Source organism: Choloepus didactylus, chromosome 5, assembly GCF_015220235.1.
Source record: "Choloepus didactylus isolate mChoDid1 chromosome 5, mChoDid1.pri, whole genome shotgun sequence".
Lineage (NCBI taxonomy): Eukaryota > Metazoa > Chordata > Mammalia > Pilosa > Megalonychidae > Choloepus > Choloepus didactylus.
Genome location: NC_051311.1, coordinates 48421484 through 48447284, shown reverse-complemented (window position 1 = coordinate 48447284; position 25801 = coordinate 48421484). Strand labels below are relative to the sequence as shown.

At 38.1% G+C, this 25801-nt stretch overlaps 1 protein-coding gene across 3 annotated transcripts in view; it reads left to right on the top strand.

The window, feature by feature from the left end:
- The first annotated feature begins 870 nt into the window (after positions 1–870).
- Positions 871–25801, top strand: part of MGAM (maltase-glucoamylase) — a 223086-nt gene continuing 198155 nt past the window's right edge. For all 3 annotated transcript variants that reach the window (XM_037835992.1, XM_037835990.1, XM_037835991.1), the window contains exons 1-4: positions 871–984; positions 6541–6655; positions 14559–14685; positions 16324–16421. In XM_037835992.1, the coding sequence (XP_037691920.1) occupies positions 14559–14685; positions 16324–16421 (225 nt within the window). In that variant the 5' untranslated portion in view covers positions 871–984; positions 6541–6655. The remainder of the gene's footprint in view (positions 985–6540; positions 6656–14558; positions 14686–16323; positions 16422–25801) is intronic.

Below are 25801 nucleotides of genomic sequence, written 5' to 3'. Positions count from 1 at the left end.
CATGAAAGCAAGAAGCTGAAAGCAAGGAAACCTGGAAGAGAAGGAAGAGACCAGTAGACTCTGCCACATGCCTCGCCATGTGGCGAAGGAACCAAGATCATTGGCAGCCATCAACCATCACCTTGATGACTGATGCCTTGGTTTGGGCATTTTCTCAGCCTTAAAACTGTAAGCTAATAAATTCTCGTTGCTGAAGCCAAACCATTTCATATTTCATGATATCTACTTCAAGTAGTCCAGGAAACTAAAACCACCGATTTGGACTTAAAAAGAAGAAAGAAGCCATCTCTGAGGTGAATATGGTAGAATTTGATTACTGATAGGATTTGAGGATTTTCAGTTTTGGAGACTCAGTAGAGAGTGAATTTGTTGAATGAATAAATGAGTATGTCTGAAAAAGCAATTTTCTGGATTTATTCATTTCACACGCTACGAACATGAATGGGAGTACTAGATTAGAATTAAGTTATGAGTTCAGCTTTGTCACTTTTGTGTCACCTTTAACAAGTCATTTTTCTGAGTTTCAATTTCCTCACTGATACATCAGGACTTTGAATAGCTGCTGTATTTCATAGGATTGGTGTGATCAAATCAAGAGATAATATGATTAATGTGCTTCAAAAATGCACAGAGTTATACAAATCTAAAGTTTTATTGCTATAATCTGAACACTGGGGAATGTATTACTCACAATAACTCTCTCCTTGGACTGTGGGTGCATGTGCCCCTGTCTGTGGAGTTAGAGGGAGGGAAAGTTGGGAGACAGTGTAAAACTGCTGAATAAGAGATATTTCACAAGAGAAGGAAGTGCTGCAATGCTTTGTGTAAATGACTTCTACTCTAACCTTCCGCTGCATTTCTAGGGAGAGAAATTACCCTTACCCCAAACAATTTGTTTTCAACCTTTGCAGAGGTCTGTGATGTGAAAGGCTTATATTTGGGACAAAAGAAGGAAAACCTCTCAACTGCAATAAAAAGAAAGAGGTACAATTTAAAGTTCATTGGCTATGGAGACTGTTATTTGTGATTGGAAGAGGGTGTAGATGGCATGTGCTTGTAAGTATGGGTAGTGAGTGTGCTGTGAGGTAGTACTTTGTGTGAGAGAGAATTTGAGGGGGAGAGAGAGAATAACACACAGAGTGTGTGTGTGTGTGTGTGTGTGTGTGTGTGTGTGTGTGTTAAAGAGCCAAATAGTACAAAGTGATGGGCCAGGCCTGGTTTTTCCTCCATTTCCCTGTGGAATCAGTTCAGTATGGGATGTGTTGACTGCTCTCTGCTTGTGTTTCTGTCACAGTGGCCCGTGAATGGAGACCAACTCCTTCCAGCACAATCTTGAGAGGCTGTTCCTGGGGGGTGATGAATGGGAGGAATAGTTCTTAATAGAATTTAAGCTAATGATATTGCTTACTGGATTTTATCTTATTTTATTTTCTGAAAAGACTACCGGGGGAGGGGCTGAAAACTGACCTTGGATGTCAGGTATTCATTATCTCAGCTTAGCCTCAAAGTAACGTCAGGGAGTACATATTATCATCCCTAATTTACAGATAAGGCAGTGGAGCTTCAGAAAATTTAAATGATTGTCCAGGATCTGTAGTAAGTAAGTGGAGAAGCCGATAGCCAAGGCTGGGCTTGCTTGATTCCAAACCCCAGGCTTTTTTTATGACACCATATTGGGAATGGGGACCATCTGAGGATTTAATCTGGAAACACTAAATAATAACCCAATAAATGTTTTATCTTGGTTTAGATGTTCTAGTCAACTATTGCAGATTACCAGGCTATTAGGGATACTCTCAGGGCCAACTAACTTACCCACAGGCCTTCACTGGTAAAATTCAGACAGACGAGTATCTTATTTTATACAAGAACTCTATTCCAGCAGGGGAAAAACCCACTAACCCATGTTCAATGCTGGGAGTATGGGGCACACGCGCTCAGCCTCAGCTGTTCCTTCTGGGCTCAGTGGTCAGAATAGACTTCTGGTGAGAGACTGGCTTTGAAGGAACGTTTGCGGGAACTCCACCAGCAGAGATGTGAGTGGCTAGCACTCCCCTGAGCACTTTGGGCAATGCACAATTGTAAAATAAAACAATATGTTCTTAAGTGTAATACCCTAGCTTCTGTAATTCATAGAAGGACAAACATCAACATGAACTGTGTGTTTTGGGAAATTTTCGTGGCAGAGTGGTTTTTAAATAGGGCTTTGAAACAGAACAAAGGTTTGCATAGGAAGACAGAAGGGAAGCTGACATTCCTGGTGAAGGGCTACACTCAAGCAAATATTCAGAAGCAGGAAAGAGCTAGGTGATTGGGGGAATAGTGAGAAAATGTGGAAAAGTAGAGCCGGTAAGATGGTCTTAAGGAGAGGAAGAGGAATTTGAGGTTTATTGTGAAGTATAGACTATTACTATTTTAGGTTTCGGAATGGAAGCCTGAGTAAAGAAATGTTCAGGAAGGTTGGCACAAACCTTCCTGAGAGACAGGGGTTCTCACTCAGTATTGCCCATGTGATCCCTTGGTTCCTCAGTCTTTAGAGAACACCCACGGAGGACCCCAGAGGAGTAGAGTTCCATACGTTGTGCTAGTGCAATGGACATGCACCTTGTCAGCTTCCTGAGTTCCCTAAAGAAACAGTGTGTTTAGGGGTTGTGAGAAGAAGTACTATTCTTCTGAACTAAAGACAGAAAGCAGCAGATGATTTGGCATTTTGAATTCTAGGCAGAGCTCAGAGATCTATTTTGTGTTTAAGATGGCTCCAGACAGTTTCCTAACTTCAACTGCGTTGGTTCCCTGTTGCCTGTGGAGATCTTGCCGACATGCAAAAATCTCCTCAATGTGGGTCCAGTGTACTCTTCCAACAGTGTCCCCCAGCTTTCCCCAAACTATCTTCCCTGTCTGTATCTTTTTGCTGCAGTTTCCAAGACACTCCTGTCTTTCTTTCCTTTGGGCCTTCCTCATGCTGCTCCCTTGGACCAAAATGTCTCTCCTTCTTTCATTCCTTTTTCCCACTCCCATCGATCTATACTTTTGATTTCTTTCTTGTTCCTTGCCATTGTGTGTGTTCACTCTCCAATTGCATTTGTTGGTGATTTCTTCTTTTTTGCACCTTTGCCATTTGAGTTCTTAAATTTGCTCAACCACCAGATCATTGAAGAATGCACTTACATTCTTGTTCAAGTATGGGCTTGATGAGACTGAGTTTGAATTCTGTTTTCACCTCTTGTTAGTTATATAACCTAGGGCTACTTTCTTTCTGTGTCTTTGGTTTCTCATCTATAAAACTGGGATAACAATAGTACCCACCTCATAGTATAATTATGAGGAGGGAATGAAAAAATGCATATAAATCATTTAGTGTAACATGGGGGACATGATAAGCATTCCACAAATATTATTGTTGCTATAGCAACTCTTATGATGTCTTGTTGGTAGTACACCACATGCTTTAGTTTTCTAGGCTGCTTACACAAACACTGTGAAATGGGTTGGGTTAAACAATATGAAGTTATTCATTTACAGTTTGAGGTGGAGGAAAAGTCCAAATCAAGGCATCATTAAGATGATGCTTTCTTCCCAAAGACCAGTGTTCTGGGGCTGGCTGCCAGTGATCCTTGGCTCCTCTTTCACATGGCAAGGCATGTGAACATTGTCTCCCAGTCTCTCCCTTGTCGTCCCTGTTCCATCAATGTCCAGCCTCTTTCTTGCTGTGGCTTTCTCTCTTTCTGTCTGAATTTCATTCTTTTATAAAGGACTCCACAAATAAGATTAAGACCCATCCTGATTGAGCTGGGCCATACCTTCTTAACTGAAGTTACCTCATCAAAATGTGTTCACACCCATAGGAATGGATTAAATTTAAGAACATGTTTTTCTGGGGTACACACAGCTCAAACAACCACACTATATAATTATTATATGTTGAATTGAATTGTGCTGATGAAGTGGTTACTGTATTTTTTGTGGTTGGAAGCATGATCCAGACATGGGGGAGGAAGGTCTGCATAAGGATCATGTCTGGGAGAAGGGAGAGGAGGAGGTATTGTTATCACATTACATTTGCACTTCATGGCTCCCAAGTAGAAATTATTTTCTGACGTTCCTATCCCAGTTAAGGCTGTGTCACCAGGGCAGTGAGGAGCTCTAAGTACCACAGGTCTGGCTGGAACCATCACTTTTTAGAACCCAGGAACTTGTAGCTATACCTTTAAACTGCTATCATCAGACAACACCATGGATGTCAGTATGTGGAACTGGACCTTGAGCAGAGTAGGTGTCCATAAGTTTTCTTTTGTGAACATTGATGAAACCCACTGAGTTCAGAACCCTGTATTAGGATGGAATGAGATACTAGCATGGTGAGGGAACTTTGGATTGGAAGCCTGGGGCCTGGGCTCCAGTCCCAGCTGTGCCAGCTGCATAATAACAATAATAATCATAAATGACACTTACAGTGATTATTTACCATGTAGCACAAAGTGTTTTACTTGCATCATTTTGTATATTGGAAAGGCACCGTTTTTATCTTCATTTAAACTAAGGAAACAGAGGTTTACTCTCCGAAGCTCCCCAAGCTGAGAAGCAGATCTGAAATTTGAATTCAGGTCTGCCTGACTTCAGATCTGGACCTTTTAGACATTATGCTTCCCCACACAAACCTCACAAAATTCCTGGGTCTCAGTTTCCTCATCTGTAAAATGGGGGGATTATCCTGGATGATCTTCAAAGTTCCTAAGGGTGATACCAAATGGTCAGACCCACGTGGGCTCTGGAGCTGGGTGGACATACATTCAGGTGGCAGTTAGACCCTTGCTGTGTTTCTCTAACTCTCCATAGGTGGTTGTATATATTAGTGTGATAATGCAGGTGAAATGATTTGGTGCCCAACAGGTCTCTATACCTGGTAGTTTTCCTTTCCTTCCACTTTTAAGTTCTAAATTCTCTGATCTCATGATGCCAAAGACATGCAGTTAAGCTGTGGTTCTCAAATGTTAGCCTGCAGACTGGTGCCAGCTCCTGACACCTTTTTACTGGTTGGTGAAATTAGAAAAATAAAGACAAGAAAGTGAAATTTTCAAAAGAATAAACTGGTTCCATTTTAATCTGTGTCCTTTATGAAAGAACAATGAAAATAGTGAGTTTTTGTTTCATTTTTTCAGGTGAAATACATGGTTTGTAACCTTAAATTCCTTGGCCCAAATTTTTCCTGGATTTTCCCTGGTCCATAAAAGCAAACATTCAGAAATAACAATAGAAGAGTGTTTTAAAAATTATATGTGGTGAAAGAAAGAGCAGGTTTTTTTTTTTCTTTTGCTGTTTTGTTTAAAATTTCCAATATGTCACAGGCCAGTACTTTTGTAAAATAAAATAAATATGGGTTACTATAAAACTAAACAAAATTTTTAAAAAGGGCATACAAATACAAGCTCCATTTTAAAATTATTAGGGTCAACAGGCATAAAATTATTCTGTCGAATTGCAATAAAAGCTTCTAAATGCTTATCCTCCGTTTCTGTACTTGTCTCCTTGGGGACTGGCAGCAATAGGTTCTCAGATGGCCCTTGGAGGGGCAAAGAGGGGAGAACACTGCCCTGCCTTGATGAAGGGTCTGTCAGGTGACAGAGCAGGGTTCTTAACTGGGGTGCATGCGTGTAATTCAGAGAGCAGGTGAAACGGGAAGGGGGAAATATTTACTTATTTTTTTCTTGGCTAATCTCTAACTGAAATATGGCATTTCTTTTAATTATAAAGTTAGACCACAAATTTCAGTAGTGTTAGCAGAACCTATGACTTTGTTTCTAAGAGAGGTCACAGTTATTTTCATATGATATGTTGAAGATGATTTCAAAATATTGTTTACATTTATCACTATTTTGAAATCGCAGTAGCTGTTAGACCTCCTGCTAAATCTTGCTAGTTAATAGATTATTAGAGGAGCAAATGTACTGCTATATTACATTTTAAAGCAAACATATTCTAGTAACTCTTTCAATGTGATTGATTTGCTTTGTAATCTTGTGTAATTTATTTCCTGCGTTTGAAAATGTTATTCTAAGATGGACCCTAAGAGTTACCAGCCTGCCAAAGGATCCCCATAGCACACGCACAAAAAAGTTAAGAAAAGAAGAAACTATTTTGAAAATATTTTCAAAACAATTTCCTTCTAACACAAATCAGCAGATTGTGCTGCTAAATGTCGATAGGCTGCTGAGAGATGAGAGGTCACTGGGAGAGAGGGAGGCTATTTTGAGACATGGCGGGGGTGGGGGTGGGTTTTGATTTTTAACTCTTTATCATCCACAAAATGGAATCAGTCCTGCTATCTGTCATCAGGCACAGTGAGTTTCCCCGCTGCTGAAGAAAAGATTCAGTGCCCAGAGGGGTTGGAATGGGTCGTGGTTGATCACTTCTTGCTCCAAAGTCTTAGGGATTTTCTCCTCGGAGGAAGATCGGGATTACTAATTAACTAGCAATTCTGGTTCTGGGAATTGAAGCTGGAGAGGCACTTGCATTTGAAATCCATTAACATTTTCTCGACAGGCCTGTTTCCAGCCCAGTACACAGTTACCAGGGCTGTGGTTGCTCCATCTGAACAGTGCTCTCCCGCCTTGATTGTTGGGTCACCCTGCAGAGAGAGCGGAAGCAGCCGCAGGAGGTATGTTCCTGAGCTCCGTCTGTTCATTCTGTGCGTGCAAGTGTGTGTGCATTTGTGCTGATCTCCTTTGGTCGAAGTGTCCTTTTTAAACACAGATAAAAATCAACAAAATAAATCAACAACAAACCAAACTGTCATGCAAGTGCACACACACAAAACAACATCCAACTCATTTATGTTTTTTCTTTGGGGGGAGGGAGAGGAAGGCTGTCTGCTGTGGCTGGATCTACAAGCTTGGTTGTAGCTGAACCTGTGTCTTTGTGTGTTTCTTTGCATGTATGGTGGTGGTGTGATGGATGATTTAACACTGAGGGTAAGGTAGAAGGAAGAAATTCCTTCCGGTTCAGGAGATGAGGGAGTGAGGGAAATAAGTAAGAATTTGGGATTGAGATTATTTAGGGACATTCCTTTCATTTCCACATGGCTGTCAGTCCACAGACTACTTCTTTCCCTTCAAACTCTCCTTCCAAACTTCACATAAAATCTCTCTCATCCCCCACCACACATCAATGCAAATACACATCCCAACATTTCACACATGTACCCTCACACTTTTCCCTAAAATAATTTGTCTTGTGGAAATGGAGTGGAAGTGCCAAGGGGAAGAGGGGAAGATGATTCGGTTGTTGCTTGCCTTTCCCTTGTAAAATGTAAAAAGAAAAAAAAACAAAGTGCGGGTCCTCATTAGTAGCTAGAGTCTTGCTAAACACATGTGGGCATTTCTTTTCTGACTGGCCACTGAGGTGGTAAAGAAGAGTTACTACTGGGGAAAGGCGGAGAAGTCAAGACTGCTCCCCATGGGTCTCAGAAAAGGTTATTAGTAAGTACATAGTGTGTGGGGTCTGAACAGTGACTTGAAGGCTCTATGAGAACATCCTGGTCTCCAAACTGTCTACTGACCTGGTGTTGTGGTGTGGAGCAGTGTGTGTATGTGTGTGGGTGAGCAGGGACGGAGTGAGAGGGAAGGGCTCCTTGCTTTGTTGTGCTGGGAGGGCCAAAGTGCTATCAGGGACGAAATGAAGTAGTACTATCCTGAACCACAAATTAAAGACAGCTCATTGCTTTTTCACTCACACCTACACGAGAGCCCAATGAATTTTTATTATCAAGCATCTCATACCCTCACAAATGAATTTAGATGAGCTAAAAAAATTACAAACTGCTCCATAGCATGGAATATTTAGTAACAACTGGACATAGAAGAAGAAAGTTTCCGTTTAAAATTGGATCAGGAATTAGCTGTGGAATATAATGAGGAAGATGAGCCTTTGCACATCCTGGTGCTGGAGTCACAGAAGGTCATAGCTGCTTCTAGAGGTTGATCCCTTTGTGGTTCAGATGAGGAAATTGAGGCCCAGAGCTGTTAAGTGATTTTTCCAAGGACACACAGCTGAGTAGGGTCAGAGCTGATTTATCTTAGTTTGCCAGCTGCTATAATAAAATAGCACAGACTGGTGGGCTTAAACAGCAGGAATATATTGACTCACAGTTTGGAGGCTAGAAATCTAAAATCAAGGTGTCAGCGGACCATGCCTTCTCTGAAGTCTGTAACATTCCGATGGTAGCTTGCCGGTAATCAGTCTCTGCCTCTGTCACATGGTGATCTATCAATTTCTGTCTCCTTCTGTGGCTTGTACTTTCACATCCAAATTTCCTTTGCTTCAGAAGACTCTGGTCATAATAGATTAAGCCCACTTAGTTCACATACACAGAACTGAGAGTTAGGACTTGTACATGTCCTTGCTGGGGATGTGATTGATTCAATCTACCATATGACTCACAGATCTCTGCAATTCGGATGTGGCCGGACTTGCAAAAAATATTAGTTAGTTGCTGCTTCCCATTCTCTAAGTAGCTAGGAGACAATGGTTTAGATCTCCAAACAGAAATCAGATATTGGTTCTAATGCAGAAAAGATTAATTTAGACAGCTATGTCAACAATTTGGATCCCTAGGTGGTCTGAATAATATGGTGTATCTGTCTACTTTGCCTAAATAGCAATGATAGTACCAGGAAAATAAGCTTTGGCCATTATTCATGTAACCCTATAATTCAAGAGGAAAAAAATACTGTTGAAGTCTGCACGATTTATGTACAGTAATAATTCTCACCTTTTCAATGAAATTTTCCCTGACCAACCTAATTAAAATCACAACTCTCACCTCTGTACTCATCTTTTTCCCCTTACTTTAATTTTCTCTGTATTACTTACCACAATCTAACAAACTATATTTTATTTATTTTGCTTTTTTGTCTCTTTTTTTCTACCTACAAGAACAGGGAGCAGGGGTTTTTATCTGTTTTGTTCATTGTTGTATATACAGCTCTTAGAAGAATGCTTGGCACATCATAAGAGCTTAATAAATAATGAATAAATAAATAAATAAATAAATAAACTGTAATCAGATCTTCCAGTGCTCCAAAGACGTAGCTTTGATAACTTGTTATCTTGAGTTTCAAAGAAAAATTAAAACAGTGCTGTAGGCCATGAACTTAAAGCAAATTAACTACTTCAGATGCTTACAAAAATACTTTGAAATCCCCAAGCTGCTATGTTGCAGAATTTTTGCTTCCTTTTCTTTCATAAGCCTTCTAATCCCATAGTTATCTTTGGAAGGACGGAGGCATCTCTTGTATATCCTACCTCCCCTTAATTTAGAAAGCATTATTATTCATGGATATAAAAGTTTTCTGCATTTGCATCACTTTGTGGGAGATGGTGGAAGGTCTGGGTTAAAAGCTATGGCTCTGGATTCAGATTTCCTGGTTTGAAGCCTAAGTCAGTTTGGGCCTTGGCAACCTAACCTCTATGTCTCAGTTTGATTTGTAAAATGGAGATACCGATAGTCCCAAATCGTAAGGTGGTTGTGAGGACTAAATGAAATGGGGCATGGAGATTGCTTAGCCTAGTACCATGCACATTCTAAGACTTGGTCAATAAACTAGATACTATTTGATAACATGACAATCTCACCAAGAGCCTAAGTTGGTGTACAATATGCATCATTACAGTCTAGAATATAAAGTAATGGTTAAAAGCTCCTTATCAGCTGTGGGGCATTGCACAGATTATTTGACCTTGCTGAGTTTAGTTTTCTCATCTATAGAGTGGGGATAGTAGCAGTAACTATGTTGGAAGTTATGAAGATTACATCTGACAAAGTATGCAAACCTTTTAGCATATTAGCTCAATTATTATTAGCCCTTATTATCATTTCCTTTAAAATCTGACATTCAGTTTTGTGTTTGTCATATAAAATGAACATTGAAAGATTGATGAAAGATTACAAAGTAGCGTTTTTTAATAACGTTTTTCTCTTGTTTCATTTTAAAAGCAGTCAAAAACTCTTTAAACTACTTCCCTTTGTTGTTTAACTTTTGTTATTATCCTTGATCTTAGTTTTTCCTAAATTGTATTCTCTATTGAGATAGTGTCACCATCAAAGTCCCTGTAATCTGGGGCCTGAGGTCAATGAGATGATGCCAAAGAGGTGTTTGTTTTCTTTCCCTTAATGTTTAAGGAAATGCTCCTCTTCTATTGTTAGAAAATAGTTACGTTGTTCCATAGAACAGGTATCAATAATTGAATATATGAAACAAAAGAACTTTTACTAAGTGACAAGTCGATTTTTAAAAATGCGAATAATGTTTTATCCAAAACTTATATTTACTCATGTGTGTTAGTTATCTATTGTTGCATAACATATTATTCCAAAACTTAGCAGATTAAAACAACAAAGTTTATCTCACAGTTTCTGTGGGTCAGGGATTCAGGAGTGGCTTAGCTGGGTGGTTCAGGCTCAGGGTCTCTCATGAAGTTGCAGTTAGGATGCTGTCCAGGCTGCTGTCATCTGACGGCTTGACTGGGGCTAGAGAATCTGCTTCCATGCTCACTCGCTCACATGGCTTTTGGCTGGGGGCCTCAGTTCCTTCCTGGCTGTTGGACATTTCCATCAGGCTTCCTGAGTGTCCGTACCTGGCAGGTGGCTTCCCAGAGACAGTGATCTATGAGAAAAAGCAGGCAAGAAGCTGTAAAGGCTTTTATGATCTAGTCTTGGAAGTCAGACACCATTCTTCTGCCATATTCTATTTGTTGAAAGTGAGTCACTATGTGCAGCCCACCCACAAGGAGTAGGGGTGGGAGTTTGGCTCCATCTCTTAAAGGAAGGCATATCAAAGAATTTCTAGGCATTAAAAAAAAAATCACGATACCATTAGTTTAAATAATATTGAATTTCATTTCATTTCGCCTATTCACCTATCCCCTCTCTAAGATATTTAAGCTGGTCTCAATCTTTTGCTGCTACTTATAATGCTGTAACAATGAAAAACCTTTGTCTGTACAAAGGTTTTTGTACCTTTAACCTATATGTCCCACGTAAGTTAAATTTCTACAAATGGAATTGCGGGGTTATGGCTATGAGTAATGCAATGGTTTGGAGGCTTTATGGACCCCAGAAGATCATGTTCTTAAAGCTAACCCATTCCTTTGGCTGTGAGGGGGTTAACGTCTCAGGCTCTCAGGCTGTAGGAGATTCAGAAAGAGGGTGAGACACTCACTCATTGCCCTCAAATAACTTCAGAGTTAGTAGGGGAAGACAGAATTTCCGCAGAGTTATAAACAGACACAGATAAAGTGCCTTGGAGCAAGAGAGGGAAAGAAGATTATTAATTTTAAGTCCTGGAGGAAATCTAGTTTGAACTGAAGGAATACGATTCTGGTAAGTGGAGATGGTGGGAATGGGGGAGTGTGTGTGTTTTGATCTAGTAGTGAAAAGCAGAGTGCCTTTGGAGCATAGGCTGGGAGCAAGCATCAGCCCCACTCTTTCTCTATGAATGCTGACAAGATTTACACCTCTTCTGGACCTCTGTTCCCTCACTTGTAAAAAGGGGATCAATAATACCTGTATTTTGGGGTTATAAAGATGAGTAGCAATGTCTGGACAATGCCTGCACACAGCACACAGTAGAAGCACAAAAAAGTTAGATATAATGATTAAGCATTAGATTGTAGATGACGCCATTTAGTCTCACCAGTAATGGGAAGCCATTGCAGGCTTGTGAGGACTGGAAACTAATGATCCCATTCATACAGATAATTCTGCTGCCTCGGCTCTATTCTCTCATCTTCCTTTACTTTAAATTTTTCATGATGTCTGATTCTGGATGCATCTAATGTACAACCTCCTATAACTTGAGGAGATACAAGAAACTAGATAGAGCAATGAACCCCACTTTAGAAACCATTCCATTACATCACCCAACCTGATAATGGCTTTGTTTGCTTCTTTCAACTAAAAGGTAGAGATTTTATATGGCACCAAGAGAAATTTCTCCCTTATTTCTGGTTTCTGTATTGATTGTGAAGATTGGACTTGGTGTAGGCTTCACACCCTTTTGAGTGGCACATTTCTATATTATAGTATGGCTTTATATGGTTTTGCACATTTCTGGAGAAGTGCTATATTTGTGTCTATAGATGTACGTTTTCACACAAAATGTGAAAGACAGCATATGTCCTTATCTTATAGGCAGTAAGCCAGTAAGTCCATGAGAATCCCTAAAGTGGAAGTCAGGACAACTAATTGTCCCACTGACTTGTCCTGAGCCTCGGGCAATTGTCCCGCTAACTTGAGCTGAGCCTTAGGTAAACACACAACACCTCAGTTCTTTCATCTGTAAGATAGGAATAATATGCCTTGATATTCTTTTTTTTTTTTAAATTCATTTTTATTGAGATATATTCACATACCATGCAGTCATACAAAGCATACATTCAATTGTTCACAGTACCATTCTATAGTTGTGCATTCATCACCAAAATTAATTTTTGAACATTTTCATTACCACACACACAAAAATAATAAGAATAAAAATTACAGTGAAAAAGAACAATTAAAGTAAAAAGAACACTGGATGCCTTTTTTCTTTTTTTGCCCCCATTTTTCTACTCATCCATCCATACACTGGACAAAGGGGAGTGTGGTCCATATGGCTTTCCCAATCACATTGTCACCCCTCATCAGCTACATTTTTATACAGTCATCTTCAAGATTCATGGGTTCTGGGTTGTAGTTTGATAGTTTCAGGTATTTACTGCTAGCTATTCCAATTCATTAAAACCTAAAAAGGGTTGTTTATATTGTGCGTAAGAGTGCCCATCAGAGTGACCTCTTGGCTCCTTTTGGAATCTCTCAGCCACTGAAACTTATTTCATTTCCTTTCACATCCACCTTTTAGTCAAGAAGATGTTCTCTATCCCATGATACCGGGTCTAGATTGCTCCCCGGGAGTCATATTCTACGTTGCCAGGGAGATTCACTCCCCTGGGTGTCAGATCCCACATAGTGGGGAGGGCAGTGATTTCACCTTCCAAGTTGGCTTAGCTAGAGAGAGAGGGCCACATCTGAGCAACAAAGAGGCATTCGGGAGGAGGCTCTTAGGCACAATTATAGGCAGGCCTAGACTCTCCTTTGCACTTGCTATTCTTATATCTCAGTATTACTGGAGATAAAGAATACTATTAGTGTAGGATGCTGCTATCCTAGGTCAACAGGATATTCCTGGAGTTCTCAAACCTTAGCTAAGGCTATGAAATGAAATAGTGAGTTTTCATTTTCAAAGACAGTAAATATTATCTATAAAACACTTGGAATTTGGCAGAAGTGATCAAAGGATATGCTTTAGTTAATGTTTGAGAGAGAATACAGAATATTGACTTTCAAAGGACAAGCCTTTTAAAGAATGACATTAGTAGGGTCAGAAAAAGAAGATGAGGGTGAAAGAAAAGGCATTAGCTAACTGCATTTATATCTAGGGAAACCATGGTAGGACATGAGGTAAGTAACAGGAGGGATTTATGTCACTGGCTAGTTTTGTGGAGTAATGCCCCAACTCGGTTCAGAATCAAAATTGTCCCTAATTAAGCATAAAGTCCTAAAATGAGGGCACTGAAGGAGATTTCTAGAAAGGACTGGATGTGAGCATAATCCACATTGTAGTTTGTGTGTGGTGCTTAACTTAGCAGCAAGAAAAAAAAAAAAAAAACCTTAAATTTGGTTTGAGCATTCCTGGTTAAAGACTAGGGGAGCTTGTACAGGGGAGCAGCCTAGGTGACTGACAAACCCATGGTCTTTACTTTACTAGTTGTCAGTTCTCCTATTCAGTCCTTGCCTCTGTATCGATCACAGTACCCATCCTTATTTCTTTATTTGAACGTTTGCTATGTTTTCTTGCTCCATATCGGACAGATACCCATCCGACTAATGAGACCAGGATACCAATATCCATCCCTCTGAGCAGTTCAGGTCATCTCAGGACACAGGTTTCCCTGTACTTCCCCAACTAAGGAAAGATTGAGAGTGTTGATGACTAGTTGCCTAATACTGCCTCACTCTTGAGAAAGAATTTAAAAACCCAATTTATGGTGGATCTTTGTATATAAACGATACGTTTGTTAGGTTTTGAACTCTATGAATCTTATTTGAGCATTTTCTACAATGCATTGGGAATCCTGAGTGCTTTTGAAGTATAGAAGCTGACTAGATATTTGATAACAATAAGGAAAATATTGTTAATATTTTAGGTGTGATAATAGTATTTTGTTCCTCTTTTGTAAAATTCCTTATCTTTTAAGCAACATAGTTAAATATTTTCAGACTAAAAGGTAAGAAATATTAAAGTTGCTTCAAAAAAAAATCTGGGGATAGGGAGAGAAGTGGGTGAGAACAGAGACAAAACAAATTTGGCCATGGGGTGATACTTTTTGAATCTAGATTATGGGTACATTGGAGTTTAGGATACTCTTCATTCTGTTTATATATACCTTTGAGATTTTCCACTAAAAACTTAGTAGCTATATATTAAATAAACCAAAATTTAATTGCCTTCTTTTTTTTTTAGATGGCAAGAAAGAGATTGAAAAAATTTACAACTTTGGAGCTTATGCTCAGTGCTCTTCTGCTTGTGTTGTTCATCATCACCATTCCTCTATTTGTATTTTCAGCCCAAGATTCTTTGGAATCGAAAGGTGAGAAAGAACTCTGGCATTCTCTGTCTCTATATATAGTTTATCAGAATAAAACCCTCATCAGTGGCAGGAAAATAATACTTCCATATTCATTGGTGTTGGGGTGTGTGTGTGTGTGTGGTAGATTGTATATGTGTGTTGTATGTGTGTTGGGTAGCACTTAACTAAAACTGTACCAGCTCAATAGATGCTCATCATGGGTTTAAGTTCTGAGATTTTCATTTCCCAATTCAACTAGCACTGTCCTAATTGACACTTGAAATATATTTTTGAATTTCATTGAATAATCTTAATTCTGTTAATAATGATAATTAACAATACTCTTATGAAAGGCAGTCAAATAAGTATATAATCAATTAAAGTATATTGGGCCAAAATTTGGTTTTAAAAACAAAACCTATCTGATTTATTTTATTGAAAGTTTATTGAACTGTTTTATTCCAAAAGAGGGGCTGGACTGTGCTGAGTTACCCACGATCTCATACCTGCTTCATCTAGGAGCAGTTTCCTAGGTGAACGTGGCAGGAGAGTAAAGGGTCTGTCTGTGGCTAGAAGAAAACATTCCCCTCCCCTTCTATCCCATCCCAACCACAGCAATTTCTACTTTTAGTGGGAACTTAAATTAGATAATTTCAAAGGTTGTTTAATTCCTAAAATTCTGTGGTCCTGAAGGGGGAACCAAAAGCCGTCTGTAGTAACTGGAGCAAATTTGGAGTTCTTTTAACGCACTGCTTTGGAATTGGAAACCCTCATGAAAGTAAAACCAATTAAAAGCCTTGCTGTTTTGTCATAATGTTGTTATTAATTTATTGTAGAACATCTTAAAGAAAATGCACTTCATTTTAGAATGCAGGAAACATGCCTTTTTATTTTATTGATTTTAAAATCTGAAATCAAAGTTCTCTAGCCCTTAGGTAGTTTCTAGCTACCAGTTTCTAGATTGGTGGGCTTGTTTTGCATTTTGTAGTCATATGAGACTTTACAGTTACACAAGAATGTGATCATTTATAAGCGTTCCTATTGGAGTGATTGGCTGGTCACTGAGCTGGCAGGTTGAGGATACATCTGGACAATATTTAATGGACAGTAATATTTAAGGCAACAACATGTACTACATATGTTCTGTGTGCAAAACATTTTAAACAAGCTACAGAGGTGGAAGTAAAGGACTAGAGCAGAGGTCAGCAATTTTTTATATAAAGAAACTGATAGTAAATATTTTAGACTTTGGGGGCCGTGCTATGTCTGTCTCAACTGCTTAACTTTGCCACTGTAGCATGAAAGCAGCTATAGATACTGTGTAGACAAAAAGGCATGGCTGTGTTCCCACAGGCCATGGTTTGCTGACCCCTGGACTACAGGAAAGACCCTTGGTTTCCACCTTGGTGAACTTGGTATAGTCAAACTCCTGGTTCTGATATGTGCTATCTCATGAGGAAGGGACTTGGGGTAGAAGGAGTTGATACAGGTTTACAGAGAAGTAAATACAGTGAGCAAGAACAAAATGGGGCTTTATAAAGTGAGTGACTAAATTCTGAGTAAAGCCCAATAAGAAGTAGTGTTTATATAATTGAAGATGTTGAGATATTAAATCTGCTTTTGGTCATTTTATGTTTTCTTTTTCTGTGGTATCCCAAGATCCTGGGACAACAGTTACCCCCCCTAATTCTGTTGAGTGCCCAGTGACCAGTGAATTGGAACGGATAAACTGTATCCCTGACCAGTCACCAACAAAGGTTTGAGATCTTGTTTTTCATTTAAATATTTTATGCCATTGTGCAGGATGGGGTTTTTTGTTTGTTTGTTTGCTTGCTTTTTCTTTTTGTAACTGGCTCACATAACTTAATCCTCCATTCTTGCTTATATGACAATGCAGCTTGGGGAGAAGAAAAGCTGAAAAATTCGTTTGGATTTAGAGTTGCCAAATTTAGCAACTTTGTCAATACAAATACAAGCCACTCAGTTCAGTTTGACTTTCAGATAAATAATGTATAAGTTTTTAATATAAGTATGTCTCATGCAATATTTCGGGCTAACTTATACTAAAAATTATTTGCATTTTATCTGGCAACCCCACTTGGTTACTAGTTTTCCTCTGACTCTGTCACTGCTTCTGGTTCTTGCACTCTCTCTGTCTCTCTTTCAGCTTTCAAAATTCCAAAAAGTGATCTAGAATTTACAATAAAAAGTTCCACAAAGATTTAAAATAAGGACAAAGTTTCAAGAGCCATGTTGTGAAAGGAAGGTTAATTAATCCCAGATTAAAGAGAGTGCAGGCATCTGAGCATTTACTTTACATAAGTGCTTCTTGATTATCAGAGGACGTTCAGCTGAATATCATGCTTATAAAGTGCGTTGCATGCACCATATCAGTCATTTTTCACTTTGGGAAAGATATCTGAATGAAAAAGAAATGCAGCCTTCTGAGTGAAGTCCACTGATATGAAATGGTCGATTTGGAGCCGTCAGACAAAGAGGCTTTCTGCATGTGATGGCTGGGCACGTGGAGCCTTTCGTGTCTCTCTACAGCCAGTAGCCTGGCATAATCCATGATGTCCTTGAGAGTTGCTGTCTCAGTTTGTCTAAAGGTCCTCTATACCAAAAGACTTTTTTTTTCTTTTCTGTTAGATGATAAATCTGTCTTTGTGCATTACTTTTCTTGAGAGTGTGGGATGAGATAGAAGTAGCCATGAGTATGAAAGGAAGAGGCATCAGAATCTTCATTGTGCCATCTCAATTAGGCAACAGTATAGAAATGAGTAAAGACAGAGAAATGGGTAAGAAGTGAAATCTCAATCTTAAAGCATGATATTTCCAAATATCCAGATGTTTGGTGTCTTGCAGCCCAAATTCCAGTAATTGACTTCATTTCTCCCGTTTTTCATGAGCAATTTATCATTGGGGAGATCATCTTGCTGGGACACCAAAGAGGCCAATATGACTAGAATAATGTGAGAGAAGGGGAGACTGGTAGGAGATAAGGTCATAGAGGAAATGGCGTGTGTTGGCGAGGGGAGGTGCATAGCTTGCCAGGTCTCTGAGTAATTCTAACATGTATTATCAATTAATAAGAATATTTGATTAACCATTGAGAGGTCCTGATTATAAATAAAATTAGGAGTTCAGAAATGGGATAGACCATTGTGAACCAGGGAAGAATCGATCTTGATTCTGGGAGATGGAACTTACTTCGAGCCCCAAGGAGCAGGCAAAAGGGCAGGTGAGAGCATGCCTTTAAGAAAGGCTTATGTGGGCAAAGTTACAGAGATGAGAATTGTGGGAAGTAGGAATTGCTTTTGACTGTGCCTTTGGTGTTGACTATAATGGCACAGATACTGAGTCAAGGAGAACTAAGGTAGCAAAGAGAGAAAAGATGAAAGACCAGGCATAGGATGTGATGGACTGGGGTGGAAGGAAACTGAAAATTCAGGCCGAGAAGGGAACCAGAACCAGATAAGTGGCTTAGAGTAGAGAAAATGCCTAGGAACTGCAGGTTGGAACAGAGTAATGAACCAAAACTAGTCAGGAAGTCCAAAGGCCATATTGAACGCAAGAAAGCATGGTCATATTGGTAGGTAGTTAAGGATTAGGAAATCCCCAGAACAGGACAAGTGGTGCTCTGACCAGCTATTATTATGGCACAGAAGGGCATTAGCCTGGGTAGTAAGCCTGCTAAGACAGGAAGGAATCCTAGAGTGGATCAACTTAGATTACCAAGACTACTATAGTATTCAACCCCCTTCATCTCTCATCCTGATTGGAATAAACAAGGCCTTCCCTTGGCTTAGTGGAGAGATTTTCTGCCTTGGAGTAGAAAGAAATGGGGCTTAATAGAGAAGGTGGGTTCGGATTTTGGAAGACCTTAGAAGACAGGAAGAGAAATTTGGTTCTGATGTGATTACACCACAGAAAGGGGCAGCCATTTAGGGCTAAATGGAGTCACATAAAGGGGAAAAAAATAAAGAAAGGAGAGAATAAAATACTTACAAATAAAAGTGGAACAACATAGAGAGAAGAGGGAAAAATGGTTCAGCATGGGGTCAAATGTAACAAAGTTTAGCATTTTGGGTGATAGGTTAAATTAAACCAAACATTTTTCTTGTTATACAGTCTAGTAGGGGAGATAAGCCAAGTATATAAATCACTGTTACATAAAATAAAATTGGTAAGATATAAAAGATATACTATTGGAATCACAAAGCAGAATAGATTGTTATCAGGGAGAAGGTAAGAGTCTGAGATTAAAGATAAGTAGAATTTTGACAGAGATGTGAGTGTGTGGAAAAAAATTCAAGACAGAAGAAATAATGTACACAAAGTTACAGAAGAGGAAATTGTGGGGCAGATACATGACATAGTGAATGGTCCCATATGACTAAGATAGAATATGATGTTTAAGATTGTAAGGTAAGTTGGAAGTTAATGGTAGAGGACCATTAATGTGCTGCTTTGTCAATAGGGATGGAAAGTTGTGGTCTATGTAGATACCTAAACAGGATGTATCTAAACAGGATTGTTTGATGCTCTAGGTTTACATAAAGTTGAGCCACACTATTTTTTGTTTTGTTTTGTTTGCCTCTGTCATATTGTGCTAGGAAACTCGTTACTTATCAGCCTGTCGGGAACAACACCCCATCTTGTTATTGGCCACTGGTGAACTTCAGTATCATTACTACCTCAGTAATCTATCTTTGGTTTTTATGATGACCTTTTAATAAATACTACGTTATCAAGATTGTAGTTCAATAAATGACCTTTGGCCTTTTGTACATGTTGCTCCCAACAGAGTTAGTCTGTGACCTTGGTGCTCATTCATCTGCATGCTCCTCTTTACCTCAGCCAGGCAGAAATACTCTGGGAGCACTTTCCGGAATGTATTGTCTCATAGAAGGTATCTCTTAGGCATTTTGTTGCATTTTTAAGTATCCTGGAAGTTATATGCTCATATAGACTGTTGCTGAGAGGATGAGTCTGTGGATAATGACATATTTATATAATGTCCATATTAAAGAGAATATAGCTGTGTGGAGGAGGAGGGTGGGAATAATTATGAACACAACAGACTGGGTAGGCAGAAAGGTTCAGGTGTTCAGGCCACTGGTATACCACGATATCATTCCTGTTTCCTTCTCTACCCTGGGAAATCTTAGAGAAGACTAACTGTAAATTTCTCCACAGGTTCTTGGTTTCAGATTCCACTGTCTCTTTCTCCAAATACTGGAAGAGGATCCTGTGTTCAGGACAAAATAATGTGTCAGACTATCCTGAGTAATCTTGGAAGATTTCTTTCAACAGAGTGGAGTCCAGGAATCTGTTTCCTAGGTCTTAGAAAAATGATGACTCAGTTATCTAAATCTCTAGTACTAATATTTAGTTCTGGGCTTACAGCTGGTTTCAGGGTATCTTCACTTGAATGTCTCACTATCACATCAGGCTCAACGAATTTTAAGCTGAATGCATCATCTCCTCACTAATCTGCTTTTCCTTCTCAGCTATCATATTTCTGTTAGTGGTTCAATTATGCGTCTAGTCTCTGAGGCAGAAATATCAGAACTTTCATTTGACTTTTCGCTTTAATCCTTTTGGCCAGAATATCATGTATTTTACAACAGTTTCCTTACATATATTTTCTAGAATAAGTACTTCATTTCCATTCTCACTGCGCATCACACTAGACCATCATAACCTCATGCTTGGATTACTGCATTAGCCTCCTAATATTTATTCTGAATTCTATTTCACCCTCTATTCTGTTCCGTTGCCTGTGTGATCAGACTGCTCTCCTTTATATCCTACTTCCACTGTATCTCTACCCAACTTGAGTTTTATAATAGTTCATTAGTTTACAATACTTTATTCTGTCATCTAAGACCCTATTTGACCTTCCTTGTGCCTGTATAGTATCACTTAGATCACTCTCCAATGCAGATTTTGAAGACAGCTCTCTATATTTATTCCAAACCTATCTATCCTTAAAGAGCATATTATTTTGTACTTCTTTGATGACGCCCTTCATCCACAATTCTGGAACGGAACATTGACGTATCTCAGTGATGCCAGGGAGCACAAATATTTAGCCAAATTTCAGATATCCAGCCCAGGAAAAAGATGGTAGATAATATCTTTAGACAATTTGATTATCAGGATTACAATATACTATGTAAATATGGGAGAGCAGGTTTACATACTTAAAATAATCCTGCATGCTGTAAGTAACCATTGCCGAATAATTAAGCTGAGAGAAATTTATAATGAAACCTTTTTCACAGACAATAATAATGGTGATAATCTTTATGATGATATTTGAGAGATGATCATATTTCTCATTCATGAAACTTTTCATATTTTATAGCAAACACTTTTGGTAATTTTTGTTTATTATTTTTATTGGCTTATGACAACTTTTATTTTTCCAAATTCCAGTTTCTTATCAATAAGTGATTAATGGATAAAGGTTTATGACAGATCAGCCAATATACTACATTTTCCTGAGATCATTACGACTCTCCACCCTTAAAATTACTGTTTATACAGCAATAGTAAGTGGCCATTATATGGTGCTGGGAAGAGCAGTGAACTATTAAGTCCCAAATTTAGACTTAAGTTTATTAGTTTTGTGATTAGAATTGATCATAGAACTATTGGGAGGCAGCATAGTGGGGGAGATTGGAAGCTAGGTTCTAGAGCTGGCTTTGCTTCTTAATAACTCTGTGACTTGATGACATCACTAAGTCACTCTGCCTTGCTGACCCTCAAATTCCTTATCTGTGAAATGAGACAATGTAACCATATCAACTTATTCATTAAACAAATGAACATGTGCAAAACACAATATGGAACTCTGTGGTTAAAGAGATTTAAAAATTGTTAGAGGCTGGTGATCTCTAAGGTCTTAGAAAAAGGTTCTTTGAGCATTTACTATAATCTGATTATGGGCACCAGAAAGTCTGAATCATAAGGATTGCAGAGGTGACGTTTCACTATACTATTTGTTGTCAGGCCTCATCTTGGGATGAAAGGAAGTAGCCAATTCAACTTTCAAAACCTGACTCAGGATGCAAATATTATAAAATAGTGTATAATTAAGGAATTTCACTGAGTTGTGATTAGTTTGCTCATTTCTTTCATTGATTTATCCAGACTTGTTGCATGTTAATGAATAGAGACTTAATGAATAGAGAGTGATTTGAGATGCCTTTATCATCAAATGTTTTTCAACTTCTAAAATTCCTGAAGCTATTTGAAAACAGGATACTTTTCCTCATTCCACTTATTACTCTGTATGAAGACTTTCTGTTTCTACCTTTCTGTTCACAACATCAGTTCCCCTAATTTTTAGAAAATGAAGTTTTTATTATATATACCGACAGGGTGCAGTGTTCTCTATTTTTATCTTACTACTTCCATTTTGCTTGTCTTTGCTGCTGCTAGCATAAATTGCCTATCTCATAGTGCTGATTTTCTGTGGTGGTGTTTCTGAGCCTGGGTTGCACATTAGAATCATGTGGAGAGCTTTAAAAATATATTCATGCCTGGGCTCTAACCCCAGAGTTTCTAACTTAATTGTTATGAAGCACAGTCCAGTTTGGTTATAGTGTTAACGTTGGCCAGGTGATTCTAATGTGCAGCCAAGCTTGATAACCATTGTTGTAGCACAGTGGTTCTCAAACATTTGTCTGTAGTAGAATCACCTGGAGAACTAAAAAAGACCCCAGAACCCAGCTTCACTGAAGTAGAATAGGGCCTGGGTTTTTAAACCCTTACCACATTTCCCAGGTGATTCTGATATGGAACAAAGCTTGAGAGTGCTAGAGTAAGAGGTATCTGATACAAAGGGCAAATTTTGTGCATTTTTAAGCTATTATTTCCTCAAGTCATGATGTTGGAAGGAATTTTGGTGTTCTTATGGAGTGTTTTCAATCTGTTTTTCCTAGTTATTAGATATTATTATTATAGTCTTCTTGGTAATCCAATATATGGAAGCTTGGAAAATGTTGAATTTGGAACTCAAATGATAGGGGAAAATTGAGAAATAGGTAATTCTTCATTCCTCTCCTCTTGGTTTTGATTTTCTTTCCACATAGTACTTGATTTATTTAAAAAAAAAATTACCAATAGTTAAGATATACAATACTATATAACCTCTATCCAACATAAATAATAAAACATTATCAATGGAGAAATGAAGCCCTTGTGTACCCCTGCTGTATCACCTTTTCTTCCATCTTCTTTAGTGGTAAACACTCTTCTGAAGCTGGTATTTGTTATGCATTCCTTTAAAAAATAGGTATATACAACCTATAAACAAAATGCATTTCTTTTCATTTTTTCGCTCAATATTGTGAAATTCACCCAAGTTGATATATGCATCTCTACTTCATTTGTGGTTCACATTTTGTAAATTGTCAATCAGCATAGCAAAATCTTCCTTTCTGTAGTTAATAGAAATTTAGGATGTTTCCAATCTCTTGCAATTACACCAAGGCTATTCTGAATATTCTGGTACATATCTCCTTGCATGTGTATGAAATTGGGTACACATCCTCAAAAACACTTGGAATTTACAGCCTTTTCAAATTTTGCCATTTTGATGATTATAAAATAGTATCCCATTGTAGTTTTAGTGCTCATTTTCTTGAATACTCACAGGGGGAACATCTTTCATATATATCATTTTTACTTATTCCTCTGTAAATGTCCTGTTTCTGTTTTTGCCTGATTTCATATAGAGGTGCTTACCTTTATCTTTTTGATTTGTACAAGTTTCTTGTTTGCTTGTGTTACTCTGGATTGTAATTCTTTAATCATATACAATGCAAATATGTTCTGTTAGAGACTGGGTTTACCTATTTTATGTTGTCTTGATGATCAGAGATTTTATACTTTAATGGAGCCAAGTTTATCAACTTTTATGGTTTGTTGTTTAGACATCTATGTATTCCTGTGTTACTCATACCTCAAAAACAATTCCAGGGAGATTAAAGCCTTAAACACACACACAAAGACAAAGTGTTATAACTTTAAGAAGAAAATAAAGGATTTAATGTAATAATAAATAACTCAGTTATTCTAACTTTTTCTATAAATGCTCTTGGATTTTTATATAGACAATAACAATTTGGCTTCATCCTTTTCAGTCTCACATATTTTTTTCTTTTCCTTTTGTTTAGTTAAGATCTCCTATGTATATATTTTTTTCTTAATTTAATTTTATTGAGATATATTCACACACCGTACAATCCATCCAAAGTATACAATCAGTGGATCACAGTATCATCACATAGTTGTGTGTTCATCACAATTTTCTAACATTTTATATTTTTAGTTATAAGCAGTGATAGCCACAAATCTCCTAGTCTTTTTCTTGATTTTAAAGCAAAAGCTTCTAACATTTCATAGCTTCTCTCTAAAACTATTTTCCTAGGTTTCACATAAGTTTTGCTGTCTTGTTTATATCCACCTTCCTCCACTTCTCTTCACACTTCTCATAATTTCTTAATTGCCCTAGAGGAGCTGGCATTTTCAAGTTGGCTATAGAGCCTTTATCTTCCTTGTTGCTTTGGCTACTCTGATCTTTGACCTTTCCAGTCAATGAAAAAATGATAAAGCTCCGGGAAGCATACAAAAACCATTCTGTTCAACACCATTTCAACATCTGTTATACTGACGTTTCATCTGAGTAGGTTTTGAAAGGAAAAAGCAAACAAAAAAAAACTGCTGATTGAAGTTGAGTTCACGTGAAACCTGATTCCACAGCAATATAAATAAAAAATGGGCATGGTTTTTCATCCTCAATATTAGCTTTGTAAAGCATTAGTGTTTGATTAAAATGTAATTGTTCAGCTATCTGAGCAAAAATTTTTTGAATCTTACCATTTTCCAAGTCATTGTTGCATCCTCCTGGAAGTGTGCTTAGCAAATACGCAATCCAGTGTATAGAAGAAAGGAAATGGATAACCAAGAAAACTAAGTTCTAATCCTTGCCTTCCTAATAGCTAACTTCATAATCTTTGGCAAGTCAGTTCACCTCTGTGAGCCTTTACCTTTGTGGGCCTCAGCTTTGTCTGTAAAATGATGTGGCAGAATGTGTTAGTTATCTGTTGCAACATATCAAATTACCCCCAAAATTGGTGTTTAAAACAACAAATGTTTATTTTCTCACTGTTTCTTTGGTCAGAAATATGGTCATGGTTGAAATGGGTGCTCAGAACCTCTCATGTGGCTGAAAACAATGTGTTGGCCGAGATTGTGGGATGACACTTTTCAAGCTCCTTGTGGGTGGTTGACCAGAGAGACTCCCCTCAGTTCCATCGCTTTTGATCCTTTCCACAAAATAATTTGCTTATCCCAGGCTGAGGGCTCCAGGAGAGTATGAGCAAGTTGAGTCAGTCTTTCTGTAATCTAATCTTGAAAGTGACATCCCATCATTTTTGCTGTATTCTTCATTCAAAGGGAAGGATTTTTTCCAGTATTTAACCTGGTTGATTCTCCCCAGTTAGTTGGCATGAGAAAGTAATTATATTCATTATTGTTTTTACTTGATTAAGTCATTAATTGTGGTATAAGGCAGGCACCAGTCTTAAATAAGAATTAGTCAATCTGGGTGTCAAGGAAAGATTACTTTCTGCCTTGGGATATATACTATATAATCAAAAGTCAAAGCAAGTGAAATCTAAGTTAACACATGGACTACAGTTAATAGTACAATTATAAAAATGTGCTTTCATCAACTGTAACAAATGTACCACACCAATACAAGGTGTTAATAATAGTCTGGTATATGGGAGTCCTGTATTGTATGCATGATTGTTCTGTAAACCCACAACTCCTATAATAAAAAAAAATTGAAACAAAAGATGTCAAAGCAAAATTGGTTTAATTTCAAAACTTCTGAATAAAGTTGATTGCAACATCTCTCTTATTAAGTACAGGCCAATATAAATGAAGCTCCATTTGTAATTTTGTGTTATAGATTAGAACATTTAAATATGATTAGTTTTATTGTGATGACAAGGTATTTAACACATTGCTTAGAATAGTGGGTAATACTGTTGTGTAGGAAAGACACTGCTCAGAAAAACTGGGTATGAGTAAAAAAAGCTCTGCCATTGCTTGG